This window comes from Amblyomma mixtum, chromosome 3 (genome assembly GCF_055824585.1).
Source record: "Amblyomma mixtum isolate Tamu chromosome 3, ASM5582458v1, whole genome shotgun sequence".
Taxonomy (NCBI): Eukaryota; Metazoa; Arthropoda; class Arachnida; order Ixodida; family Ixodidae; genus Amblyomma; species Amblyomma mixtum.
In genome coordinates this window covers 366,103,198-366,127,204 of record NC_143014.1, presented here as the reverse complement: position 1 = coordinate 366,127,204, position 24,007 = coordinate 366,103,198, and the positions used below count along the sequence as shown (strand labels likewise).

Below are 24,007 nucleotides of genomic sequence, written 5' to 3'. Positions count from 1 at the left end.
TGTTCAAGTGCTTACTTGCTGCCTACGAAGCCAAGGCAGCAGGCAGACGACGGTATTACACTTCTGCGGTCGTAATTTATATCAGTAAGAAGTTAGGCTGTTCTTACAACGGTGCTCCCTTAAACATCTAAATTATGCATTGTCTGCACTCCCATGACTTTCAAGTTCAGCAAAGCTTGACTGTGGGCTACCTGCTATGAATGTTCTATTGTATAGAGGGTGTTGAGAGTGACAACGACAAAGGCCATGCTTAACTGAATGTCATTTCTGGTTTACAGGGGACAGTGGGTACCCTCTGGAGCCCTGGCTGCTTACACCTGTGCCAGGGCATCCCAGTGCGCCTCTCCTGAGGGGCTATTCAATGCAGCACACGGCTCCATGCGTTCCACCGTCGAACGCGCCATCGGCCTGCTGAAGAGCCGCTTCCGGTGCCTGCAGAGGTACCGGGCGCTCCTATATGAGCCGCAGCGACCGGCCTTCATAATTGGAGCCTGTGCTGCACTGCATAACCTGTGCCTGGATGACCCCTTGCCAGACGACGACGAGGATGCCACTGCCCCCGACGACAACGGCCCACCCCTGGCTGCAGGCCACGTACAAGGCTCAGCAGGCCGCCTCACTTACCTGCGGGGGCGAGCCGTGCGTGATAGTGTTGTCAACCTCTTGAGGACAACCCGTCTTCAGAGGCTGACGTACTTGCGCACGGTTCGCCGTCGGTTGCGGCGGGAGCTCCAGCATCGCCACCAGTGAGTCTCCTCGCGGCGAAGCCGGCCAAGGTGTTCGTTCAACACACCAGCCACTGTTACTGTTGGCAGCGTCATCTCGTGTCAGTGTACATTTGTGTGTGAGGAACAGTGCGACACGGCTGTGTGTGTGCCTGGAATCCCCCGGTGGCAGAGAAGCAAGCACAGACACTAGCTGCAACCCACTGACAGTCTTACCCGCAGCTAGCCTTGGCAGCGTCATCTCGTGTCAGTGTACATTTGTGTGTGAGGAACTGTGCGACGCGGCTGTGTGTGTGCCTGGAATCCCCCGGTGGCAGAGAAGCAAGCACGGACACCAGGTGCAACCCACTCATAGTCTTAGCCGCAGCTAGCCTTGGCAGCGTCATCTCGTGTCAGTGTACATTTGTGTGTGAGGAACTGTGCGACGCGGCTGTGTGTGTGCCTGGAATCCCCCGGTGGCAGAGAAGCAAGCACGGACACCAGGTGCAACCCACTCACAGTCTTAGCCGCAGCTAGCCTTGGCAGCGTCATCTCGTGTCAGTGTACATTTGTGTGTGAGGAACTGTGCGACACGGCTGTGTGTGTGCCTGGAATCCCCCGGTGGCAGAGAAGCAAGCACGGACACCAGGTGCAACCCACTCACAGTCTTAGCCGCAGCTAGCCTTGGCAGCGTCATCTCGTGTCAGTGTACATTTGTGTGTGAGGAACTGTGCGACGCGGCTGTGTGTGTGCCTGGAATCCCCCGGTGGCAGAGAAGCAAGCACGGACACCAGGTGCAACCCACTGACAGTCTTACCCGCAGCTAGCCTTGGCAGCGTCATCTCGTGTCAGTGTACACTTGTGTGTGAGGAACTGTGCGACGCGGCTGTGTGTGTGCCTGGAATCCCCCGGTGGCAGAGAAGCAAGCACGGACACCAGGTGCAACCCACTGACAGTCTTACCCGCAGCTAGCCTTGGCAGCGTCATCTCGTGTCAGTGTACATTTGTGTGTGAGGAACTGTGCGACACGGCTGTGTGTGTGCCTGGAATCCCCCGGTGGCAGAGAAGCAAGCACGGACACCAGGTGCAACCCACTCACAGTCTTAGCCGCAGCTAGCCTTGGCAGCGTCATCTCGTGTCAGTGTACATTTGTGTGTGAGGAACTGTGCGACGCGGCTGTGTGTGTGCCTGGAATCCCCCGGTGGCAGAGAAGCAAGCACGGACACCAGGTGCAACCCACTCACAGTCTTAGCCGCAGCTAGCCTTGGCAGCGTCATCTCGTGTCAGTGTACATTTGTGTGTGAGGAACTGTGCGACACGGCTGTGTGTGTGCCTGGAATCCCCCGGTGGCAGAGAAGCAAGCACAGACACTAGCTGCAACCCACTGACAGTCTTACCCGCAGCTAGCCTTGGCAGCGTCATCTCGTGTCAGTGTACATTTGTGTGTGAGGAACTGTGCGACGCGGCTGTGTGTGTGCCTGGAATCCCCCGGTGGCAGAGAAGCAAGCACAGACACTAGCTGCAACCCACTGACAGTCTTACCCGCAGCTAGCCTTGGCAGCGTCATATCGTGTCAGTGTACATTTGTGTGTGAGGAACTGTGCGACGCGGCTGTGTGTGTGCCTGGAATCCCCCGGTGGCAGAGAAGCAAGCACGGACACCAGGTGCAACCCACTCACAGTCTTAGCCGCAGCTAGCCTTGGCAGCGTCATCTCGTGTCAGTGTACATTTGTGTGTGAGGAACTGTGCGACGCGGCTGTGTGTGTGCCTGGAATCCCCCGGTGGCAGAGAAGCAAGCACGGACACCAGGTGCAACCCACTCACAGTCTTAGCCGCAGCTAGCCTTGGCAGCGTCATCTCGTGTCAGTGTACATTTGTGTGTGAGGAACTGTGCGACGCGGCTGTGTGTGTGCCTGGAAACCCCCGGTGGCAGAGAAGCAAGCACGGACACCAGCTGCAACCCACTGACAGTCTTAGCCGCAGCTAGCCTTGGCAGCGTCATCTCGTGTCAGTGTACATTTGTGTGTGAGGAACTGTGCGACGCGGCTGTGTGTGTGCCTGGAATCCCCCGGTGGCAGAGAAGCAAGCACGGACACCAGCTGCAACCCACTGACAGTCCTAGCCGCAGCTAGCCTTGGCAGCGTCATCTCGTGTCAGTGTACATTTGTGTGAGGTACTGTGCGACGCGGCTGTGTGTGTGCCTGGAATCCCCCGGTGGCAGAGAAGCAAGCACGGACACCAGCTGCAACCCACTGACAGTCTTACCCGCAGCTAGCCTTGGCAGCGTCATCTCGTGTCAGTGTACATTTGTGTGTGAGGAACTGTGGGACGCGGCTGTGTGTGTGCCTGGAATCCCCCGGTGGCAGAGAAGCAAGCACGGACACCAGGTGCAACCCACTCACAGTCTTAGCCGCAGCTAGCCTTGGGAGCGTCATCTCGTGTCAGTGTACATTTGTGTGTGAGGAACTGTGCGACGCGGCTGTGTGTGTGCCTGGAATCCCCCGGTGGCAGAGAAGCAAGCACGGACACCAGCTACAACCCACTGACAGTCTTAGCCGCAGCTAGCCTTGGCAGCGTCATCTCGTGTCAGTGTACATTTCTGTGTGAGGAACTGTGCGACGCGGCTGTGTGTGTGCCTGGAATCCCCCGGTGGCAGAGAAGCAAGCACGGACACCAGCTGCAACCCACTGACAGTCTTAGCCGCAGCTAGCCTTGGCAGCGTCATCTCGTGTCAGTGTACATTTGTGTGTGAGGAACTGTGCGACGCGGCTGTGTGTGTGCCTGGAATCTCCCGGTGGCAGAGAAGCAAGCACGGACACCAGCTGCAACCCACTCACAGTCTTAGCCGCAGCTAGCCTTGGCAGCGTCATCTCGTGTCAGTGTACATTTGTGTGTGAGGAACTGTGCGACGCGGCTGTGTGTGTGCGTGGAATCCCCCGGTGGCAGAGAAGCAAGCACGGACACCAGCTGCAACCCACTCACAGTCTTAGCCGCAGCTAGCCTTGGCAGCGTCATCTCGTGTCAGTGTACATTTGTGTGTGAGGAACTGTGCAACGCGGCTGTGTGTGTGCCTGGAATCCCCCGGTGGCAGAGAAGCAAGCACGGACACCAGCTGCAACCCACTCACAGTCTTAGCCGCAGCTAGCCTTGGCAGCGTTATCTCGTCTCAGTGTACATTTGTGTGTGAGGAACTGTGCGACGCGGCTGTGTGTGTGCCTGGAATCCCCCGGTGGCAGAGAAGCAAGCACGGACACCAGCTGCAACCCACTGACAGTCTTAGCCGCAGCTAGCCTTGGCAGCGTTATCTCGTGTCAGTGTACATTTGTGTGTGAGGAACTGTGCGACGCGGCTGTGTGTGTGCCTGGAATCCCCCGGTGGCAGAGAAGCAAGCACGGACCAGCTGCAACCCACTCACAGTGTGCCCACCAGTACACCTCCCAGTTCATCGGTGAGCTTGTTGTACAGTCGTAGTGCAGCCTCCTTCCTGAGTCGAAAATGGCAACGAAACAGCTCGTCCAGCAAGTCAAAACCGTCTTTGTGCACCCTCCTACGCCGTTGATCTTGTCACCCGCATCCCGTGGTGTGTGTTTGTGCTTAAGTGCTTAAGCCGCAGCTAGCTTTGGCAACGTCATCTCGTGTCAGTGTACATTTGTGTGTGAGGAACTGTGCGACGTGGCTGTGTGTGTGCCTGGAATCCCACGGTGGCAGACAAGCAAGCACGGACACCAGCTGCAACCCACTCACAGTGTGCCCACCAGTACACCTCCCAGTTCATCGGTGAGCTTGTTGTACAGTCGTAGTGCAGCCTCCTTCCTGAGTCGAAAATGGCAACGAAACAGCTGGTCCAGCAAGTCAAAACCGTCGGCAGGACCGGGCTAGTTTTCCTACTGTAGCTGCCCATGGGGGGGAAATCCGACTGTGCGGCCTGCCCGTGGCCCCCCCTGCCACCAAATACGAACCGGTGCGTTTTGGGCTGCTAGGTTTTGTTTTGGTGCAACGCACAGCGGTGAGTGGAGCCGCCGGAGCCCACTCTTGGGGTTGCGAATCCCCAGGAAAGGTTCAGCAGACTTTCCGCGACATTGTGAGCGTGTCGCGCCCACGATGCCCGTTGCCTATGTGGGAGGGCAGGTCCGAGAAGGGAGACGGACTGGGCACGTGGAATCCGGCTCAAAAGCAGAACTGGTGACTAGAACGACTTGTTTGCTTTTGGCGTGGTCGCCGCGATAGACGCGGTCGGGACTTGTGTCGTTTTGCCGTTGGTGTTCGCGCCTCGGTAGACGCGGTTCCGACTTAGCTGTTTTGCCGAGCGACGAGATCGCCCGGGTAGACGCGGTCGTTCCAAAATTCGCAGAATTGAAAGTCACACGGTTCCCTCTCGGTATGAGGGCGTACCACCCAGCCGCGGACGCGTTGGTTTCCGATCACGAAGAGCTCGGTGCCTCGCGGGGGCATGCGGCTGGGCGAACCAAGCTTTGGTTTTTGGGAAGCTGCCTTTGGCCCGAAAACATGAAAAGTGATGGAGTAAGTAGCACGCTCGGGAGGCCAGTAAGCTCCGAAACGCGGGAAAGCCCGGCGGTTGTCTGAGTAACGTTAGTAGACCTGGCGAAATCGCAGAAAGACAACATGCTACCTTGTGGTAGCGTGTGATGATAACTGCGGACATCAATTGAGACTTAACCATGAATGTGTGGGAGCATGGATTGGAGTTTCACATACTATGCCAGGGGCGATCCTCGGTGGGCACGAACGCCAAGAAGACGTGAAAGGATAACTGCTGCGTGTGCGAGTACCAGTGGAGTAAGAGCCGAAGTACCGAACGAGTGGTGTGAAAAATTCGTCATCTTAGTACTGTGGGACGGTCGGGGTGGCGGAATCTGGCTTGGGGGAGGCGATCCTAGTCGAGCCCCTGTAGGTTTTCCCTGCCTCAGACGGTCGGAGATTGCCCACAAAACATTCTCTGTGGTGTGGGAGTAGGCTCGACGCCGAGGGCCCACTATTGGTGGACTGAGTGCTCGCCCTTCAAGGAGGCCTGAAAAGGAACTTAGGATCAAATCAAACCAAATCTGGTCAAAATCCCTGCTGTCCCCAATCCAACTTCCAATTTTCCATCCATTTGCCCATCCCTTCCGCTACTTCCCAGGGGAGATCAGGGCAGTCTCTCCGGGCCCGCTCCCCCGGTTGTGGGTCGCTACATTTTCCCTGTTATTTTATTTTTCCACCCATGGGTGGCGAAAATATATTTTGCCTACGGGCCTATTCTTTTATTTTCCAATTGGGTTAAGCCTGTTGTGCGTACGCGGTGCAGGCAGGGGCATATTATTTTTATTTCCTTTTGGTTGCCCCAACCTAACAAATCTAGCTGCCCATTTCTTGGGGGCGTCTCCCGTGCCCACCTCCGTTCCTCATCTCCTGGCTCGCTACCACCGCCTCCCTGAACGCTACGCCAGCGACGCATCGCAACTCGCCAACCCGCGTCTATGCCATCTGCAAGGCATTCCCGCACCACCTGGGACACTTTGTAGCTGATGAACTCTCTCCTTTTTATCTGTTGTGTTTAACGCGTGCCTAGTGTGTGTTCTCCTTAGTGTTTTCGCTTCTTCTATTGCCTCCCTTTCCTTTAAAATACAAACACGGCTTCCTTTTGGTTTGTTTGATTTCTTTGTTTTTTTCTTCGAACCTGCCCAAGAAAGCGTCCCCTTCACCAGTCGGGGACGCGTCCACCTGATTCGCGACATTGTGCTCAAGTGGAGAATTAAAAAGTGTGGCGTTAAAGGGGCCACCAAATGTTTGTCGAAATGAGAAAGTCCCACTGAATCAACTTCTTTGAATGACATGCTTTCAAGGGACCTTGCAATGATTTTGATAAGCGTATTCTAGTTGAACAGATCTAACATGTGGTCTTTGTAGCTATTCCGAGTGAAATTCAAAAACTGTGGACGGACCCTGTAATTTAAAACTTTTTTTTTTTAAATCACTACTTGCAGTAGCTTGCAACCCACTAGGGCAATACACCTTTTCATGCGTCCCCTGTCCCAATGACGTCAGTGGGCAAAACAGCCAAAATTGTTCAATGACAGGGTCTACCCGCAGCTTTCGATTTTCACTCTGGATACCCACAAACACCTCCTCTACAGATCTGTATGACTACATTATTCCCATCGAAATCATTTTAATGGCCCTTTCAGCATGCTCCTTTTATTTTTTGGAACAACATTGCACACGAGTGTTCCTATTTGAACAGATAACAGCGAAACACAGTGCTTGCTATAACATGAACAGAAATAACATATCTCATCTAGTGCGATAAAAAAACTAGCAGCCTGCATGTTATCACAGCTTCTGTGTCATTTGGACATATAATGAAGTTGCACTCAATGGCAAACTAGCAGTCCCACCAAGAATGGCGCATAACTGATTGGATCGTGAATATTGCTAGTTGCAGTGCTGAGAATGATTGTAACATGACAAAATTCTCATTCATATGCATCACCATCAGCCTGACTCCATCCATTGCTGGACAGAGGCCTCTCCCATGTCTCTCCACTTAACCCTTACTTAGGTATTTTCCCTGAACTCTTACCTCCAGCTGTTTCCATTTGAGGCCCCGGAATGTCTCCTGTAAACAGGTGGTGAGCACAGGTTATTACTCAACAGCAAAATGTGCCACCACTGTGAAGAACACTACAAAGAGTATGCCACGTCAGACTGCACACAGTGGATACTACATGGGAAGCCCTGTCGCGGCACCTCAGTGGTTGGAGCGCTCGGCTACTGACTGGAGCAGGTTAATTACCAGCCATGGCGGTCGTGTTTCGATGGAGGTGAAACAAACAAAACGGAGCAGTAGCTTCCAACCAACGTTTCATCACAATTTAGGCACAAATGTAGGCGGAACAACTGGAGCCACATGGAGGACAGCCAGCATGGGGGGTACATAAGACAAATGACATGTATATGACCGTCTGGAAGGACAGTGCTCGGCTTACTGTGTGCGTCATGTGACCACTGGATGTCATCGACGAATTTATCTATCTTGCCATCACTGGGATTTTCTGTGCCGTCGGTGAGTACACACACATGGCGCCAACTTTTCTTGTAATGGGACTAGTAGGGCTCTCGCATTAACACACAAACTAATTAATGCAATTGCACCGTTTCTGTACCATAGAGAAGTTTAAAAAAGTACGAAAAAATAAAGTGCAATACACACATCGTGTGCATCATGCAGGAGGCAAAAAAATCTCATTGATGCACATGGCCTCTGTGTCTTACAAACGGCAAGAATAAAGCAGATCGATACACATGGCCTCTGCGGCTTGCAGGAGGGGGAAAAAATGAGCTACACATGGCCTCTGCGGCTTGCAGGAGGAAAAAAAAGAGCTACACATGGCCTCTGCGGCTTGCAGGAGGGAAAAAAAAGAGCTACACATGGCCTCTGCGTCTTGCAGGAGGAAAAAAAAATACTACATATGGCCTCTGCGTCTTGCAGGAGGAAAAAAAAAATACTACATATGGCCTCTGCGTCTTGCATGAGGAAAAAAAAGAAATGTAAACAAAAAAAGCGAACAAGTTACTGTGGCGGCTGCACTTGATTGCGTAGGAAAAGCAAAATCCGGCCGGGATCGAACCCGCGTCTTTCGGGCCAGCAGCCGAGCACCATAGCCACTGAGCCACCGCGGCGGCTAAATGTATAAATTGGCTGCCTACGTGAGAATAAAATTCAGTTGTAAGTTCAGCGCCGTCAGTCTGTTTCACCTTGTCCTCGGTCCGTGTTCTCAGGCGCTGGTTTTTTACGATGAATCAGCACCAACTAGCCCAATCCTCAGTTCTTCTGCAAACAGGAGCAGGGACAACGGGCAAGCTTGTTTCAGGGAGCAGCGTATGCGGACTGCTTGTGGGAGAGGGTGATTCTCAGTAAAACACGAGGAACAGTTTTTGTGGCAAAGGCGCGTCCCAGTCAGAAGACTTTAACCAAGATTGACGTGGTTTACAACAGAATAAAGAAACGGATAACACACGCGATCAAATGCCTTTGCCAGGTCGATTTGCGGCTGTGTACTTGTTCGTGAGCGCTACTGCAATACTTCAACACCGTACGCACTGCATGTAAATTAAGCCACATGTTTGGAGAGGTTCATTCAAAGTAGGCATTGAAAGCTGTAGCCAATTTGAGAGAGCTCAAGCGAAAATCTTATAAACAAGGTGAGAAAATTCAGGGGGCACTTTGGCTCTCCAAAGTGCTGCAAGGCGAAAGCCTGTCCAGGCGCACTGTTTGGCGTTGACTGCAAGACTATTTGCGGTGTACTGGTGATTTATTTGACTACACACTTTGACTACACATTACAACTACCCACTTTGATTGATTCTCTAGCACTACTCTGTCTCTGCTTCGATGAGTTCGGTTGTATCCATGGCTCTGTTCGTAGTAATTAGGTATGTAATGTGGTCAGCCACGGACGCCTTACGCGCGCTGTCGGAGCGGACGACAACTATTTTATTACTTGTCGCGCGCTTCAAAAGGTGGCGTCAGGCATCCGTGGGTGACCTCATTACTTCGAATCCGCGCACTCTGACGTCATAACCATTTCGACCAACCGAAAAGCGTGACACCTCTGCTGGCAACCTTCTGTTGCCAGGGATGAGCCATTAAGGGCTTTTTGCCTTAAAACGTGAGAGCTTCGTAGCCATCTGCCTATCGCAGGTCTTCCTTTTCGTCAGTGTCCGGTGTTAAGAGAATATGACTTCTCTCAAATGAATGTAGCAAAAATCGAACATCAATGCTTCTCTAAAAAAATTCACAGTTTATTCACAAATATCACATTTTATACTCTCACCTTCGCGTTTACTGTTGACTGTGATGAATTTTTACGGCCCAAGGTTACCTGCGGCTAAGGAGTGGCATGGCACAAATTTGCTTTGTCTATTCAAGTTGGTGTCACAAACACATTTCCCGAACATTTCACTCAAGCCGTCGTTCGATGCCTCATCGAGAGTGTATGTGACGTGCACGGTCAGCCAGAGCGCTCTCACATCCGCATAAATAAACTGTCGAGAAGCTTCAAATACTGTCCAGCGTGTAGTCAATTTCCTTCAATACGATCTCCACCTGATACGATCAGTTACCAAGCTTTGACGAATTCTATCCGCTCATGTTTAAGACATAGATACTCGACGAGTGCTGAGGGCATACATGCTGAAGGCAGACATGCGCAAATAAATGATAACATTTCGGGTTTCTGAAGTAATCACAAAACACGGAAGTTGTTTCCGTAGAAGATCTAAAATCGACGCCTACCGCCACATCCAGCACCTCAGTCTGCCTACAGCTTTGAAAAGGATGACCACCAGGGCTACGCGGCAACCTGGACTTCATCGCGAGCCTCAGGCCGAAGTGACGTTGATGCGATTCATTTGAATCAACCACCAGGCTGGAATGGAATCAATTTCAGAGAATAGTTCTTCGATCGGAAAATTTGTTCTTGGTAATATTTGAAAAAAAGTGCCGCCCTAGAGTTTCATGAAATAAACAAAACGCTAGCGACTTTCTTACTTCCGCGAAAATCGAGCACTGAAGGAGGGCGAACATTGCGTATAAAAGAAGAGTTTATTGCTGTGTCAAGTAGCGGCGCCGAAGTTGTATTAGTGCCGCACCCCCAAGATGGCTTACGCCGAAGTCACTCCATTTGGTTGACACACAGCATCTACCATCGACTACGATGGGTGAGAAGTGATAGCGTTGACCATTTCTCTAATGAAGGGTGGTAAGGGGCTTAGATCCAGCCGTGCATCAATTACTGCAAGTAGGCACAAGTTCTTCAGTGTCGGTGCCAAGTGCAACACGTGGAGATCGGTCAGCGATCTTAGCTCCCCAACTACCTGCTCCTCATCCTGGTCGGATGCCGGTCCAAAGCCACCGAAGATAAACACTCTTTCACCCATCACTGAGCAGCCATGAAAGAACCTGGGAGATGGTGGTGAGCCACATGGCTTCACTTCGCTCCAACGCGATGTCACGGGGTCGTACTTGTGCATATCTGCCAAGTAGGTCTTCAGCACATCGCTGTACCCTCCGAAAATGTACAGCTGTTCGTTGTACACGAAGGCTGAATGTTGTCGCCGATTTACAGGGGGAACGCCTTGTACCTGTGGGCGCACCCAGGAAGAGTTGGTCGTTTGAAAATAGTACAGGATGATGGAACGGACTGCTGGGCTGCCGCCGAATACATACATGCGGGTCCCGATGGCATACGCAGTATGGCCGGGATGTAGAACCGGAGCCTCTCCGCTGGTGGGGACACGATGCCACTCTAGGGTATCCAAGTCAAGGACCCGCATATCTGGCGAAGAATACCAGTCACTGAAGATATACTTGCGGTGACCCACAACACAAGCTCTGCTGCCGTACATCGGTGAGGGCACCTCACCGGACACCGCTAGACGGCTGCATGCCACCGTGTTTGGGTCGAACCGGTAAAGAACACTTGAAAATGGCCAGGTGGTCGGGCCGCCCCACAGATACGCGCAGTGGCCGTACGCTACAACTGTGTTGAGGGAAATGGTAATCGGCCAAGCGTCGGGAAGTTTCGTCTGCACCATATCCCACCGGTGCGATGCGGGGTCGAAGATGAACACGTTGACCAAGTTCCATGCCGTGTGGCAACTGTCGAACGAGTAGACCTTGCCGTTGATGCGTACAGCCCTGGGGGTGACATGCTCTGGAACGCCGTTTAGCCGCACCGTCCACATCCTGCAGAGGCACCTGCTTCTGTGAGAAACAAGGCCCGGTTATTCCAGCGATGGTGGCGGCATCATCCGGCTTTTTTCTGAAGCAGCGATATGGTGATCTGTGATCGTGTCGCGTGCAGACTTAGTGCGTCGACGGGTGACTATTTCCGTTAGATTTTTGGATATGTTTGTCATTTTATTACACTCACACGAATGAATCTTCGAAAAAGGACATCTACTCTTGCAGTTACCAAGATTAGAAGCGCTAAAAGCCGTTATAAAGTGCGCATAAGGGGTCAGGAGGGCTCTTCTGCCATTACGGGTTTGTTTCAGAGCAAATTGCTTTTTTGACGCCACATGATATGTGCTTAACGTTTGCCAATCGAGAATTTTTTTTAGTTAGTCGGGCATGCCAGTCGCATTATAGGGATTGAGTATCTGGCGGCCTTAAAAAAAAACGTGAAATATATATTGCTTAATGCTTAAATCCTGCGCTATTTTTTTCTTTCGTTTCGGGCATGTTTTGTTGCCGCCTTATCGTCTTTCAGGTGCTTGGTATAGGTGACATGCAGCTTTGGTCTATTCATATTGGTCACTGTGCCTTCTATATATACCTCTATATACGTAGATTTGAGGAAAGGAAGTGGCGCAGTATCTGTCTCACATATCTCGGTGGAAGCCCCAGTCGCACCGTGAGGAAAGGGAGGAGGGCGGGAGTGAAAGATGAAAGAGAGAAGGAGGGACCGTAGTGGAGGGCTCCGAATTAATTTCGACCACCCGAGGACCTTTAACGTGCATTTACATCGCACAGCACACGGGCTCCATTTCTGTTTTTTTTTTATTTGATACCTCAAAGGCCCCTGGTATGGGGCATTACATGAGGGATGGGCATGACAGTTATACAATAATGGTCTTGATGGCGTTCTTAAAATGGATGGCGTTGATGTGATGCACGGCGTCCTGTGGTAGATCATTCCAGTCCCGGGATGACGTGACGAAAAAAGATCGAGAATGAGCGGTAGTTCTTGCGGTGGGGGCGTAGACGGCCTTATCGTGGTTAATACGGCTTGAGAGGCGATAAGCGGGTGATATGACTGATTCTCCTAAAGGTGAATGATAAAACATATGAAAGAGGCACAATCGAGAAATTTTTCGTCGCGTTTCAAGGCTGGGTAAGTTAGCTTTAGTTTTTAAGGCAGACACACTAGTGTAGTACGAATAGTCAGAATAAATGAAACGGATAGCTCGATTTTGTATTTTTTCTAAGGTTAAAGAGAGGTTAGACTGGTGAGGATCCCATATTGCCGAAGCATATTCTAGTTTAGGAACTGGGAACGGATAAGCCGAGTTGAGGGGCACGTCAAGATGCACAGAGCTCTAAATACAACAAATGACCGATGTCTTAAAGGTTACATGGCGTGGTCTTTCAAGAAAGAGTAGGTTTGCGTTGCAGCTACTAGCGTCGACTAAATTAGGCATACTTAAAAGAAAGTAAGGGCTCTACGGGCTCATCTGAGCTAGAAATTGCAGTGATAAGTTATCGGTTTTAAGCCGCTCCCTGTGGCAGCGACGGCCATATTGAAGCAGCTTGAATGATATTTTTACCCGATTGCGCCATCGTCTGCTAGACCTGAAAAGGACGGACAGGCGCTTTTGTTCCCTCCGTTCTCTTTCGAACCCAGGCCCGACAAATCAACAATCCACTCCCCTACGCCCACTACGCACCGCGCGCAGTTAAGTCATATAGTCGCAAGCACATTGCCGTTAGCTTATGTCCCTATGGATCGGGAGCGCTCAAGTGTTGCCTTGCTGGCAAAGGGTTGAGGAGACCTGCTAAAAATTGAGTTACACATTACTCGCCACACCAAGTGACTACATGTTTTGCCTAGTTCTCGCGAGGTGCATAGCAGACAATAATACAATAGACAGCTTGAATCAGAAAAAAGGTGTCATGACCCTTTCCTATATACTGCAGTCCATGGTAGGAAGAGGTTGGTCGATGGCCCTTGATAATCACCTGGCCTTCTTCACTGTTCCGACTCGGGTAGCATGGCCTGACCGGTGATCTGACGAGGACAAGCACTACACTGGTCTACAGCCGTCGCGAGGTTGTCGGCCTTGTCGGCCGTTTTCGGTTGCTGCTTACTGGGGCCCACGTGACCAGAAGTACAATCATAGCAGACATAACTTCACCACAAAAAGAAAGAGACAGGAGGAGAAGAGCACAGGACAACGCTGGACTAACAACTACAGTTTAATCGAGGAACGGCCAACCTAGGTCACCAGCAGACGCATGCGTATCAGACACACTCAACAAAACAAACAAATACATAAGTGGCAGATCACCGAAGAGTGGATACACGCTCCAACACTGGCAAACAACAAAATACAGATAATTTGTCTATCAGTCTTGCACGCGCACACTTTTGCTTAGGAAATTACCTACCTTCCTTGCTAGTGAGATGCAAGGACGGTGCACTGACGCTTGTGTCACTGCCTTGCAGCCTAATACGAAAGGCCTCAAGGATTTCCCTCTCAAGGTACCCCTGTCATGTGGTAGGGTGTACACGGGCCAAATTGGCAGATGTGTTAATGACCGGGCACGCGAACATAATAATTCCCTGAAAAATTCGTCAGATCAAAATACGCTCCCACGTCACTGCAGGAGTTGTAAAAAATGTGTTCCATGTTTTAACAACATTTCTGTTATCGAAAAAGGGAAAAACAGGGAGGAGAGGGAAATCCTTGAGGCCTTTCATATTAGGCTGCAGGACAGTCACACATGCGTCAGTGCACTGTCCTTGCATCTCACTAGCAAGGAAGTTAATTTCCTAAGCAGAAGTGTGCGCGTGCAAGATTGATAGATAAATTATCTACATTTTGTTGCCTGCCAGTGTTGAAGCATGTATCCACTCCTCGGTGATCTGCCACTTATGTATTTGTTTGTTTTGTTTTGTGTGTCTGATACATATGCGTCTTCTTGTGACCTAGGTTGGCCGTTCCTCGATTAAACTTCAGTTGTTAGTCCAGCGTTGTCCTGTGTTCTTCTTCTCCTCGTGTCTCGTTCTTTCGCTGGTGAAGTTATGTCTGATGTACAACAACTATCCCACATGGGTACCTTGTTACAATCATAACATCACCGAGCGGTGAAGACCCTACTTAAACACCGCCAATGACGTACGCCTTGCCCAGACGAAGACAGGTCCTCATGTCGAAACGTTTGCAAGCACCCTGAGGTTTTCTCTCCCTCGCTCACTTTGCTATTTTCTTAAATACTGGTCATTCCATGGTGCAACGGGTGCTGTCGACCACCACAGCGCAGTTTCGAGGCTGGGAGGAATCGAAACATGAATGGGACAACCGTCTTCCGCCGACAGAATCCCTGCACAGATAGCCGCACCCGTCTGACCCGGCAGGTTCACAGGCATTCATCTGATGTCAGGAGAGCGCCACGTGAGAGAGAAAAGTTTTACGATAAATGAGCAGGTTTTTATAACTCCGATGCCTTGCATGCAGACCCAGAACAAACCAAAATCGCTAGCAGCGGTGGCAGTGCTGTAGTTAGGCGCCCCTATCTGCAAATGTTAGCGGTTAGAAGCTAAAGAAGAAGAAAACGATGACTGCTTGATCTCAGTATCCTATGCCTTTTTCACCGGCTCATGCCCTTTACAGTCCGTGTCCAGCTCGGACGAAACATAGGTTTTGGTGAGGCGCCACATTTACGGACCTACGAAGACCAGCTGTAACTAAGCAACTCCTCCTGGGCCATGCTCAGCCCTGTAAGCCCGCAGTCAACTGCTTCGCCTCAGCCCGTCGAAAGGACAGGTGAGACATTCAACCTTCCTTTCCTTGAGTATTTCTCGCAGCTTTAGGAAGTAAAACCTTCGCTTCATGTGCATCCTAGACATTTGCTTGAAATACATATTGGGGGCGGTTATTATTGAAGTGCAGACACTGCTACCTTGCGATAATCGGAGCAAAAGCACTAACGACCCTTTTAGTCTCTTGTAGCATATAATCAGCAGCCTGGCCTTCCACGCTGATGGTAAGAGGAGACGTTTCGTGACCTTAGTCACTCCGATTCGAAGGAAAGCTAACTTGAAGCGCTCAGTCTGTAAAAGCAGCGTCTTAGTCTTAGTCTTCTCTTCGCGATCACATTCCGCGTCTTAGTCTTCTCTTCGCGATCACATTCCGCACGGCAGCTTCTACAATGGCCTGGGGTAGCAATAACTAATACTTCGTAGTTGATAAACGCTATTCGTAATGTGCAAAGCACGCTTTACAGTAAATAATTTTTGAATATTTTCTGCAGTAATAACCGTTGATTCCGAGAAAACTACTTATAGGATGCCAGCCATTAAGCATGCCCACACACAACTGATGCCCATGCCTTTTTCGGAATTGCTATGGCTTTGGGAACGTATACTATCATATCATTGTTTGGAAGGCGTAAAGTGTGCATTTTCTCCTGCACGTCACCATCACCAGCAATTGCTTTTTATCTGGAAGTGGTTTGGTTTGGTTTGGTTTATGTGGTTTAACGTCCCAAAGCGACTAAGGCTATGAGGGACGCCGTAGTGGAGGCCTCCGGAAATTTCGACCACCTGGGGTTCTTTAACGTGCACTGACATCGCACAGTAAACGGGCCTCTAGAATTTCTCCTCCAAAGAAATTCAACCGCCGCGGCCGGGATCGAACCCGCGTCTTTCGGGTCAGCAGCCGAGCACCATAACCCTGAGCCACCGCGGCGGCTTTATCTGGAAGTGAGAATTACTTTACTTTGTTTAGTTGTTAGCAAACTCTGCCAGACTTTACAAAAGTGAGAAAAATTGTTACATACAGTAATGAACGAAAAGATATCGCCCCGAATCTCTGTACTGTTTGTTCGTTCACTCTCAAAGCCGCCGGCACGCGGCGTTATGGTTATGTTTGTGACGCGAGGTGCTACCGGACTTTTCTGGATTAATCGCAGCCCCGCGCAACTGCTTTAACATTATTCGAGACTGTTGTAGTTCCTTTTGGTTCCATTTCCCGAGGGTTCCTTGCCGGCTTTGAATTGAGCACGGCCGTGAGCGGCAGGCATTCAGTTGGACGACAGGCGAGCGCGCTTGTTGTGACCCCGCCGCAGTCATTCAATTATTTGGGGGGGGGGGGGGGCAGGTCTGCCCGATAAGGAGTTTCTTTTAAATACCATTTACGCTGAATGCTGACCGCTGTCACTTCAACGTGACATCTTTTGGAGGTGCTGCACCGTGCAGCTGCAGTCCTGACGAAGATGGAGGGTGACGCTGCATGATCACCGCTGCTTATTCAACAGCCACGTGATCCACCTATATTCAGTGATCTACCGGAGCAAGACGCCGATGAATGATTGCACCAGTTTGAGCTTGGGGCGATATTCAACCGGTGTGACTATGAAGCAGAACTACGGTACGTCTTTATTGTCATGAATGGCCCAGCTAAAACCTGGTACGAGAATCAAGAAGCTTCCCAGTGAACGTGGAAGGAATCCGCCGTTTCACAAGGCCGCTCTAAGCTCTTGCGCCTCTTCTTCAGCTCCACTAGTTGAAAATGGAACCGCCAGCTCCTACTACGCATGCGGAGTTCATGCTAGCGCTGTCGCATACCACAGGTGGCGGCAGGTGTCAAGCGCGCACTATTGCCGCTTAGCAAGGCAGGCTGCTCGTGGAACCAGATCACGCCTGCGTCTCTCGCATGCGTTTCTTTTCAACCAGTTGCAGAATTTCGCCACTCTCCAGAGGACCCCACATCTTGCGAAAAAGGATTTCAGTAAGAACTCGTCCAAACACTCACAAGCATCGTCCGCAAAAAAAAAGAGAGGCCGAATTACTGCTCGAGACACGTATCCAACTGCCAAATGAGACCGTCCTGGCGTACAGGTTCACCGAAAGTAAAACTGAGTCCGCGAGCTGTGCCCAAACTGGAAAAAATTCAGGGGGGCGCTTTGTTGACCTAAAGTGTGAAGACGCGAAAGCCTTAAGCGCGATGTTGCTGCTTGTGTCCCTGATGTGTGGTTAGGATGTTAAGCTTCGCCTTTGAGTGTGGAACGCGATAGCTCCTTGCAACGCTAGGGAGTCCATAGAACGCCATCGCCCGTTCGGCTCTACGTCTTGCTTGTCGGTAAATTAGTTTTTGAGGAAAGGAAATGTATCTGTCTCGCATATGTCGGTGTACACCTGGATCTCATCTTAAGGGAAGGGAGGAAGATGAAAGTGAACGAAGACGCCGTATTCACTAGACGCGCCTTTGTTCATTCCAAACTATCGAGCTGGCATGGCGGAGTGGTTACCGTCCTCCTCTCGCACTCCGGAAACCCTAGTTCGATTCCCGAACTTGACAAAATTTCTTCTTGGTTTTATCTATTTATCTGGTCTGACTAGAAAGCTTAATTAGGCTAACTGGTTAATTAAATAACGAATTAAACTCAGTCCCTCTTAGTTGCAGCATCACTATACGATACCTTTACTTGGTTGCATGGTTACTAGCCAAAGTACAATTGGCCCCGTTTGAAATTCGCGCACTGTGACGTCATGACCATTTCGACCAATTGAAAAGCGTGACATTTCTGTCGACAACTTCTGCTTACAACGATGAGGCATTAAAGGCTTCCGCCTTAAAAACTAGGGTGCATTGATGCAAGCGCCGCCGCACAGTGCGCTGCATCGAGGCACCCTAGCCAAAACAGCATGAAAGCGCGCTCTATCAGCGGATGCGCAGCAAAGAGCACAGGTGCGTCGGCGCATCCCGCCGGCCCATCTCGTGGATCTGATGCTCGCCTTATCGCCGGCACGAGCGAAGCCGCGCCGCTACCATCACTGCTCGCCAAGGGCGCTCTGAATTCTTCATGCAAGCGCTTATTTTTTGCCCGCATCGTGCAGAAAAGCTGGCCTGCGGCAGCGTGCGAGTTCTGCTTCGTCAGGAATGGCGCTTTTTTAGCCGGTGCGACCGCCGTGGTTCGCGCTTACTTTGCGCCTAGATTGTTGGGTTGTGATGTACACAAACGCTACTGCTCGGTTTCACAAGTGTGGGCAAAATTTTTCTTTGCTCAACGGAACGCATGGCAAAAAAAAATATTCATGAATTTATTGGCTTCGTTGTCTTTGATACAATTAGATACTCAACGGCATAGGAAGTCAGGTAAGACTACTTACTTTCACACAAATAGGTATTCTTACACTCAAGAAAAGAAAGTAGACATAACTTTCATAGAACATAAGGTCTCTGCTTCAGTTTCCTCAACCGCTTATATTTTGATCATCTATTTATATCATAGAGACAACGAAGCCAATAAACGCATGTGATTCTATTTTCATGCGTTCGTTTGAGGCAAACAAAATTGTTACTGCACTTGCCAGACCGATGCTCGCGCGTTTATACTCCATAGCGCAACAAACTTGTCGCCACATGAAGTGCGAACCACTGCGGTTATGCAGACTGAAAATGATGCCATTTCTGAAGAAGAAGAAAGCGCAAGCCGCCTAAGGCTGGCTTTGCTGCACGGTACAGGCAAACAATACACCTTTGCATGAAGCATTGAAAGCGTTTCCGGCGAGCAGTGATGGTAGCAGCGCGTCTTCGCTGGTGCCGGCGATAAGGCGCTGATCAGATTATCGAGATGGGTCAGAAGGATGTGGCGACAACCCTTCACTGTCTTATACGCATCTGCGGATAGAGCGCGCTATCATGCATTTTTTTTTTCAAGTTTGGCCACTGATCGCGCGCTCCGTTTTAAGTCCGATTCACACGACGGACCGTTCGTCCGCGGCCCGCGTACTACGTGTTCATGCGTCAGCACAATGAGAGGCGCGCTGCCGGCCGCGGCCTCTCACGGCCAGCAGCGCGCCTCTCAATGTGCTGACGCATGAATACGTAGTACGCGGGCCGCGGGCGAACGGTCCGTCGTGTGAATCGGCCTTCTGGTGCACCTGTACAGACGCGGACGTGCCGTCTGTTCGAACGCGCAGATCATAAAATGCCTGAGTAGATGGTGCGCTGCTTGGCGCGTGGTATCGGATAATTTTTCGCCATGTTGGCCGGAAGCCCACCTGAGACTATTGCCGACTTCTCAACCGAAGCTTTACAAATTTAGACGCAAGCACATCGATGCGGACTGCCCGTCTCGGGCCGCTATCGACAAGCCGCCTGAAGATTACGATGATGCCTTTTTGGGGTCGATAAAAACCAGCAACTTCGCGCAACAGCAACGCTCGGACCTTGACCTAGAGCCTCTCGTCCAGTATCTCGAAAGCAAGGCTTCTTCACCTCCAACAACTTTCAAGCGTGCTTTGTCCAAAATGGTGTGCTCTTGAAAAACTTGGCCCCCAACAAGACCGCGTAATCCTCGTCGTTACTAACAGCTTAAGGGAAGAAATTCTACAGGCTTCGCACGATGAACCAACAGCTAGCCATTTCCGGTTCACCCGCACCCTAGACCACATTGAAGATAAATATCATTGACGAAGACTGTCTGCAGACGTCGCACGGTATGCCTAAACATGCCTGAGTGTTAACGCCGAAAGACGCCACCGATCAGGCGGGCTGGACTGCTGAAGACCATACCGCCGCCTAGCAAGCCTTTTCTTTCAGCAGATTGGGGGGGATCTGCTCGGCCCCTTCCCAACGTCAACATCGGGAATCAAGTGGATCATCGAGGCTACCGACTACCTGAACCGCTGCGCCGAAGCAAAAGCCCTGCCTAGTGGAACTACGGCGGAAGTCGAAAATTTTTTCGTTGAGCAGAACCTTTTGAGCCACGGCGCCCCAGAAGTTCTCATCACGGATAGGGGAAGAGAATTTACGGCCGAGCTTATCCAAGCCATTTTGAACTACAGCCACAGAAATCACCGGTGAACTACAACATACCATCCGCAGACCAACGAAATTACGGAGCATCTGAACAGAACCGTCGCTGACATGCTCGCCATGTATGTCGGCGCCGAACAGAAGACTTGGGATAATATCCTCACATACGTCGTCTTGCGTATTAGGTCGCCGTGCAGGAGACCACCCAGACGACTCCGTTTAGGCTGGTCCACGGCAGGGAAGCAACCGCCACGCTCGACGCCACGCTTCCAAACTTCACAGAAGAAGACAAAATCCACGTCGCTGCCTACCTTCAACGCTCAGAAGCCCGACACCTTTGCCTGCTGCGGCTCAACGACCGACAGCGCACAGACGCGCGACGCTACGATGTACGTACACCGACGACAAGCGCGGTGAGCGTGTGTGACTCTGGACACCCATACGCACAAAAGCTTTTGCGCCGCTACTTCGACACATACAAGATTCTTCGCCGAATCGGAGAACTTGACTACGAGGTCGTCGTCGATTGATTTACAGCATCTCAGCGGGGCCGTTCACGGCCAGAGGTTGTGCATGTTCTGCGCCTGAAGCCTTATTGTGGGGGCTGATGGACGGGTGTGTTTTCATTCTCGTCGCCTATTGTGCATTACTTTCTTTTTGCAGTAAAAAATGGAGCCGATGCTTCTTTCAGAGGGGAGTAATGCCGGGAATATTTGTAACGTTTGTTCGTCCAGGCTAGAAGCTTCAGGCATAAGGCGTTATCGTTTTGTTTGTGACACGAGATGCGACCTGACATCTCGATTGACCGCAGCCAAGGGTTACGGCTTCCACAGTTTTCCAGATAGCTGTAGTTGGTTTGGGCTCCTTATCTAGAATGTCCTCGGCTGCTTTACATTGAGCGTGGCTGAGAGCGGCGGGCATGCAGTTCGACGGCTGCTGAGCACTCTTGTTGCCACTCTTCCGCCGAGTCATTCAGTTCTTTATGGGCGCTGGACTGAACAGTTTCATGTTATCATCATCATCAGCCTGACTACTCCCACTGCAGAGCAAAGGCCTCTCCCACGTCTCTCCGATCCTTGTCCTTTGGCAGATGGCGCAGAGGCAGAGCCTCCGCCTCACGTGCAAGAGGACCGGTGTTCGAAACCCGATGCTACGCAATTCTCCACCGGCTTTAAAAAAGATGCGCGTGTCGATGGAATTGCGTAACCAGGCCTAGAGTGCGGCCTTATCTCGGTGACCAGAACTGACGACGCACTTCCTCACCAGAACAGGATTTTGCCGCCCTGGTGGGGTACTTGGGCGCAACCCTATATGAACAAACCAATCAAGTTTCATTTAAAAGCCCTTTACGTTGTATTTGTTACTGCCATCTCAACTATGTAACGATATAATTGTTTTTTAATTTGTTTTTTGTTAAGCACATATATTTTTGGAACGATATTTCTACAAAGACAGTGTCGTGGTTTTATCGTCATATTAAGCGTCAGTTTGTTCCCGAAGCAAATTTGTTGAACTGCTTTCTGCGCTCCGTGAACGCATCGGCGATTATATGTTGTGACTGAATTAGAGAAGAATTTCAATAATATCTTTTCAGAATAACCTAATGCGTCGGGACTTCGCAATCAAGCCTTTTGCGGCGATCACTGCTTGACTACGCCAAGCATTAAGCCAAGGAAGCTCTCAGTAAATGTCTATAATCCATCCCAGTTGTTCCTCGCAGCACTACCAAAGCTGCGATGAGCGCAGAGACAACGTTCTTTCGCTGGGGGATATAGTGCCAGTATATAATAGGCATACATGCATATGGGATACCATGCTTTAAAGTGCGCATGCGCCAGACGCTATTTCCTATCGAACTTTAACGTACGCTATTTCCCGAGGTTATCGTGCGCGACTCTGGCGTACTCAAAAACTTTTTTTTTTTTCAAAATGGCAGCGCCCTTCTCAGCAGGACCCCTCGCCTCGGACAGAATTCGTCGTTGTTTCTAACGTTTTTTTACGTTCATGGTCATAAATTGTGTACCTGGCTTTCGCTTCGTCTCATCTCACCTCTAACAAAGCGTGCTGGTGATAAATTTGCTTTATTTTTTGTCTTTAGTGACGGTTCTGCACCTTCTAGTCCCAAAGACGAGCGTCAATTTTCTACATAAATGCTTCCCGTTCTGACGACCAAATGACGCCACTAGGCCGAATTTATCGTTCCGTCTCCGTTTGCATAGGCTTAACTAAAATAGCGAGTATGACAAATGGCGTAATGCCCCGCAGAATGCTTGCGTTTAGCATATGTAAGTGTGCACACCGTTATGGTATATAGAGAGCGGTGGTTTATACTCTTTTCTAATCATATCTGAGTTCCACGCGAGCAGAAGACACGCAGAAGGATAGGCGCGGATGAACACGTTTAACGCGCTCTCCATATTGGCAGAGGAGGTCTCTGCCGTGGACAGAGCTGGAAGTTATTTATGGGATGGAGTACAGTTTGTGTCTTTCCACTTTTGCAGCAGCCTCTCAATTTTCTGCTCAACGCTTCTGGTTTTTTGTCCCTCGGACGATGCATGAAGCTTATCCAAATACATTGAGTTGAAATAATCTCATTAAGTCGGCTCGGGCACTCCATAACGTCCACCGTATTCTTCTTCGTCCAATTGTACAGAAGCGTAGAACAGTGCTTTTGGTCATAATCTCGTTGAAACACACGTACAAATCCCATATTCTTGTGTGCCTAAGGAAGTGTAACCTTTTCAGAACGCTCTGATCAACCTCTTCACTCACTGTATCCGCCCTGCCGTGGTGGCTGAGTGGTTACGGCACTCGGCTGCTGACCCGAAAGGCGCGGGTTCGATCCCGGCCGTGGCGGCCGAATTTCGATGGAGGCGAAACGCAAGAGGCACCCGTGTGCTGTGCGATGTCAGTGCACGTTAAAGATCCCCAGGTGGTCGAAATTTCCGGAGCCCTTCACTACAGCGTCCCTCATAGCCTGAGTCGATTTGGGACGTAAAGCCCAATAAAGCAATAAACAAAACTCATTGTATCCTGAATTCAGTGAAGGAGACGAACTCCATAGGCGCAGAAAGAGCCCCGTGCCATTTTGTTCCCGCCTTTGATATTTAACGTGGGAAGTTGATAACGAGGTCCATATCATTTGCGTTTAGGGCGACGTATACAACGAATCCAATCATCCTAGCCCAACAAGAGCTTCGTTTCGTTTGACGAAGGCACTTTTCTCCATTCATGACCTATCCACACCAGGCGTTCCTTTACCTACAGCATTCTATGAAACCAAATTATTTTCATAAATGAGCCGGGTTTGAGCTTGGCTCTTGTCGTTCAGTGCAGCACATTGCATATGACGTCTCACAATCCATGTATAGTTACTGTAGAACTTGATAACACGGCCAAATTTTCGGAAATGGCGCTAGCAGTTAAGAGATTTTGCGCTCGCGCGAACAGTGGCCTTCTAGACAACTTGGTTGGTCGTTCTGTCGTGTCTCTTGTGGAGAAAGAAAAGCCAAACCTTCTCTGAACCAATATATCTTGACAACTTGTGAAGGTGCGGACTGCGCTACTCTAAAATCCACTGAACGCTGATGGTGTTTTATCTTATATATGTGGCCATGGATAACTTCGATTGAACAGGCTTCATGACGTTTTGTTAAGCTCAACTCGGCCCTATGCTTGTTAAAATGGGAAGTTATACTCTTAACCGCTGAATATGCCATCAGAAAATGTCAATAATGTAATAATTTAGAACAGGC

General features: G+C 50.4%; 2 protein-coding genes across 2 annotated transcripts in view; both read left to right on the top strand.

Moving 5' to 3' along the window:
- Nucleotides 1-363: 363 nt before the first annotated feature.
- LOC149356662 (uncharacterized) lies at nucleotides 364-750 on the top strand. Its single transcript, XM_089577808.1, has one exon. The coding sequence runs from the start codon at nucleotides 379-381 to the stop codon at nucleotides 748-750; it is 372 nt and encodes a 123-aa protein (XP_089433934.1). The 5' UTR covers nucleotides 364-378.
- Nucleotides 751-15,196: 14,446 nt separating this feature from the next.
- Nucleotides 15,197-24,007, top strand: part of LOC149356661 (microtubule-associated serine/threonine-protein kinase 2-like) — a 126,141-nt gene continuing 117,330 nt past the window's right edge. The window contains exon 1 of the mRNA XM_089576403.1: nucleotides 15,197-15,254. Within this exon, the coding sequence (XP_089432529.1) occupies nucleotides 15,197-15,254 (58 nt within the window). The remainder of the gene's footprint in view (nucleotides 15,255-24,007) is intronic.

What these genes read in the sequence shown, in the direction of transcription:
- LOC149356662 (XM_089577808.1), top strand. Translation starts at nt 379, where the DNA reads ATGCGTTCCACCGTCGAACGCGCCATCGGCCTGCTGAAGAGCCGCTTC.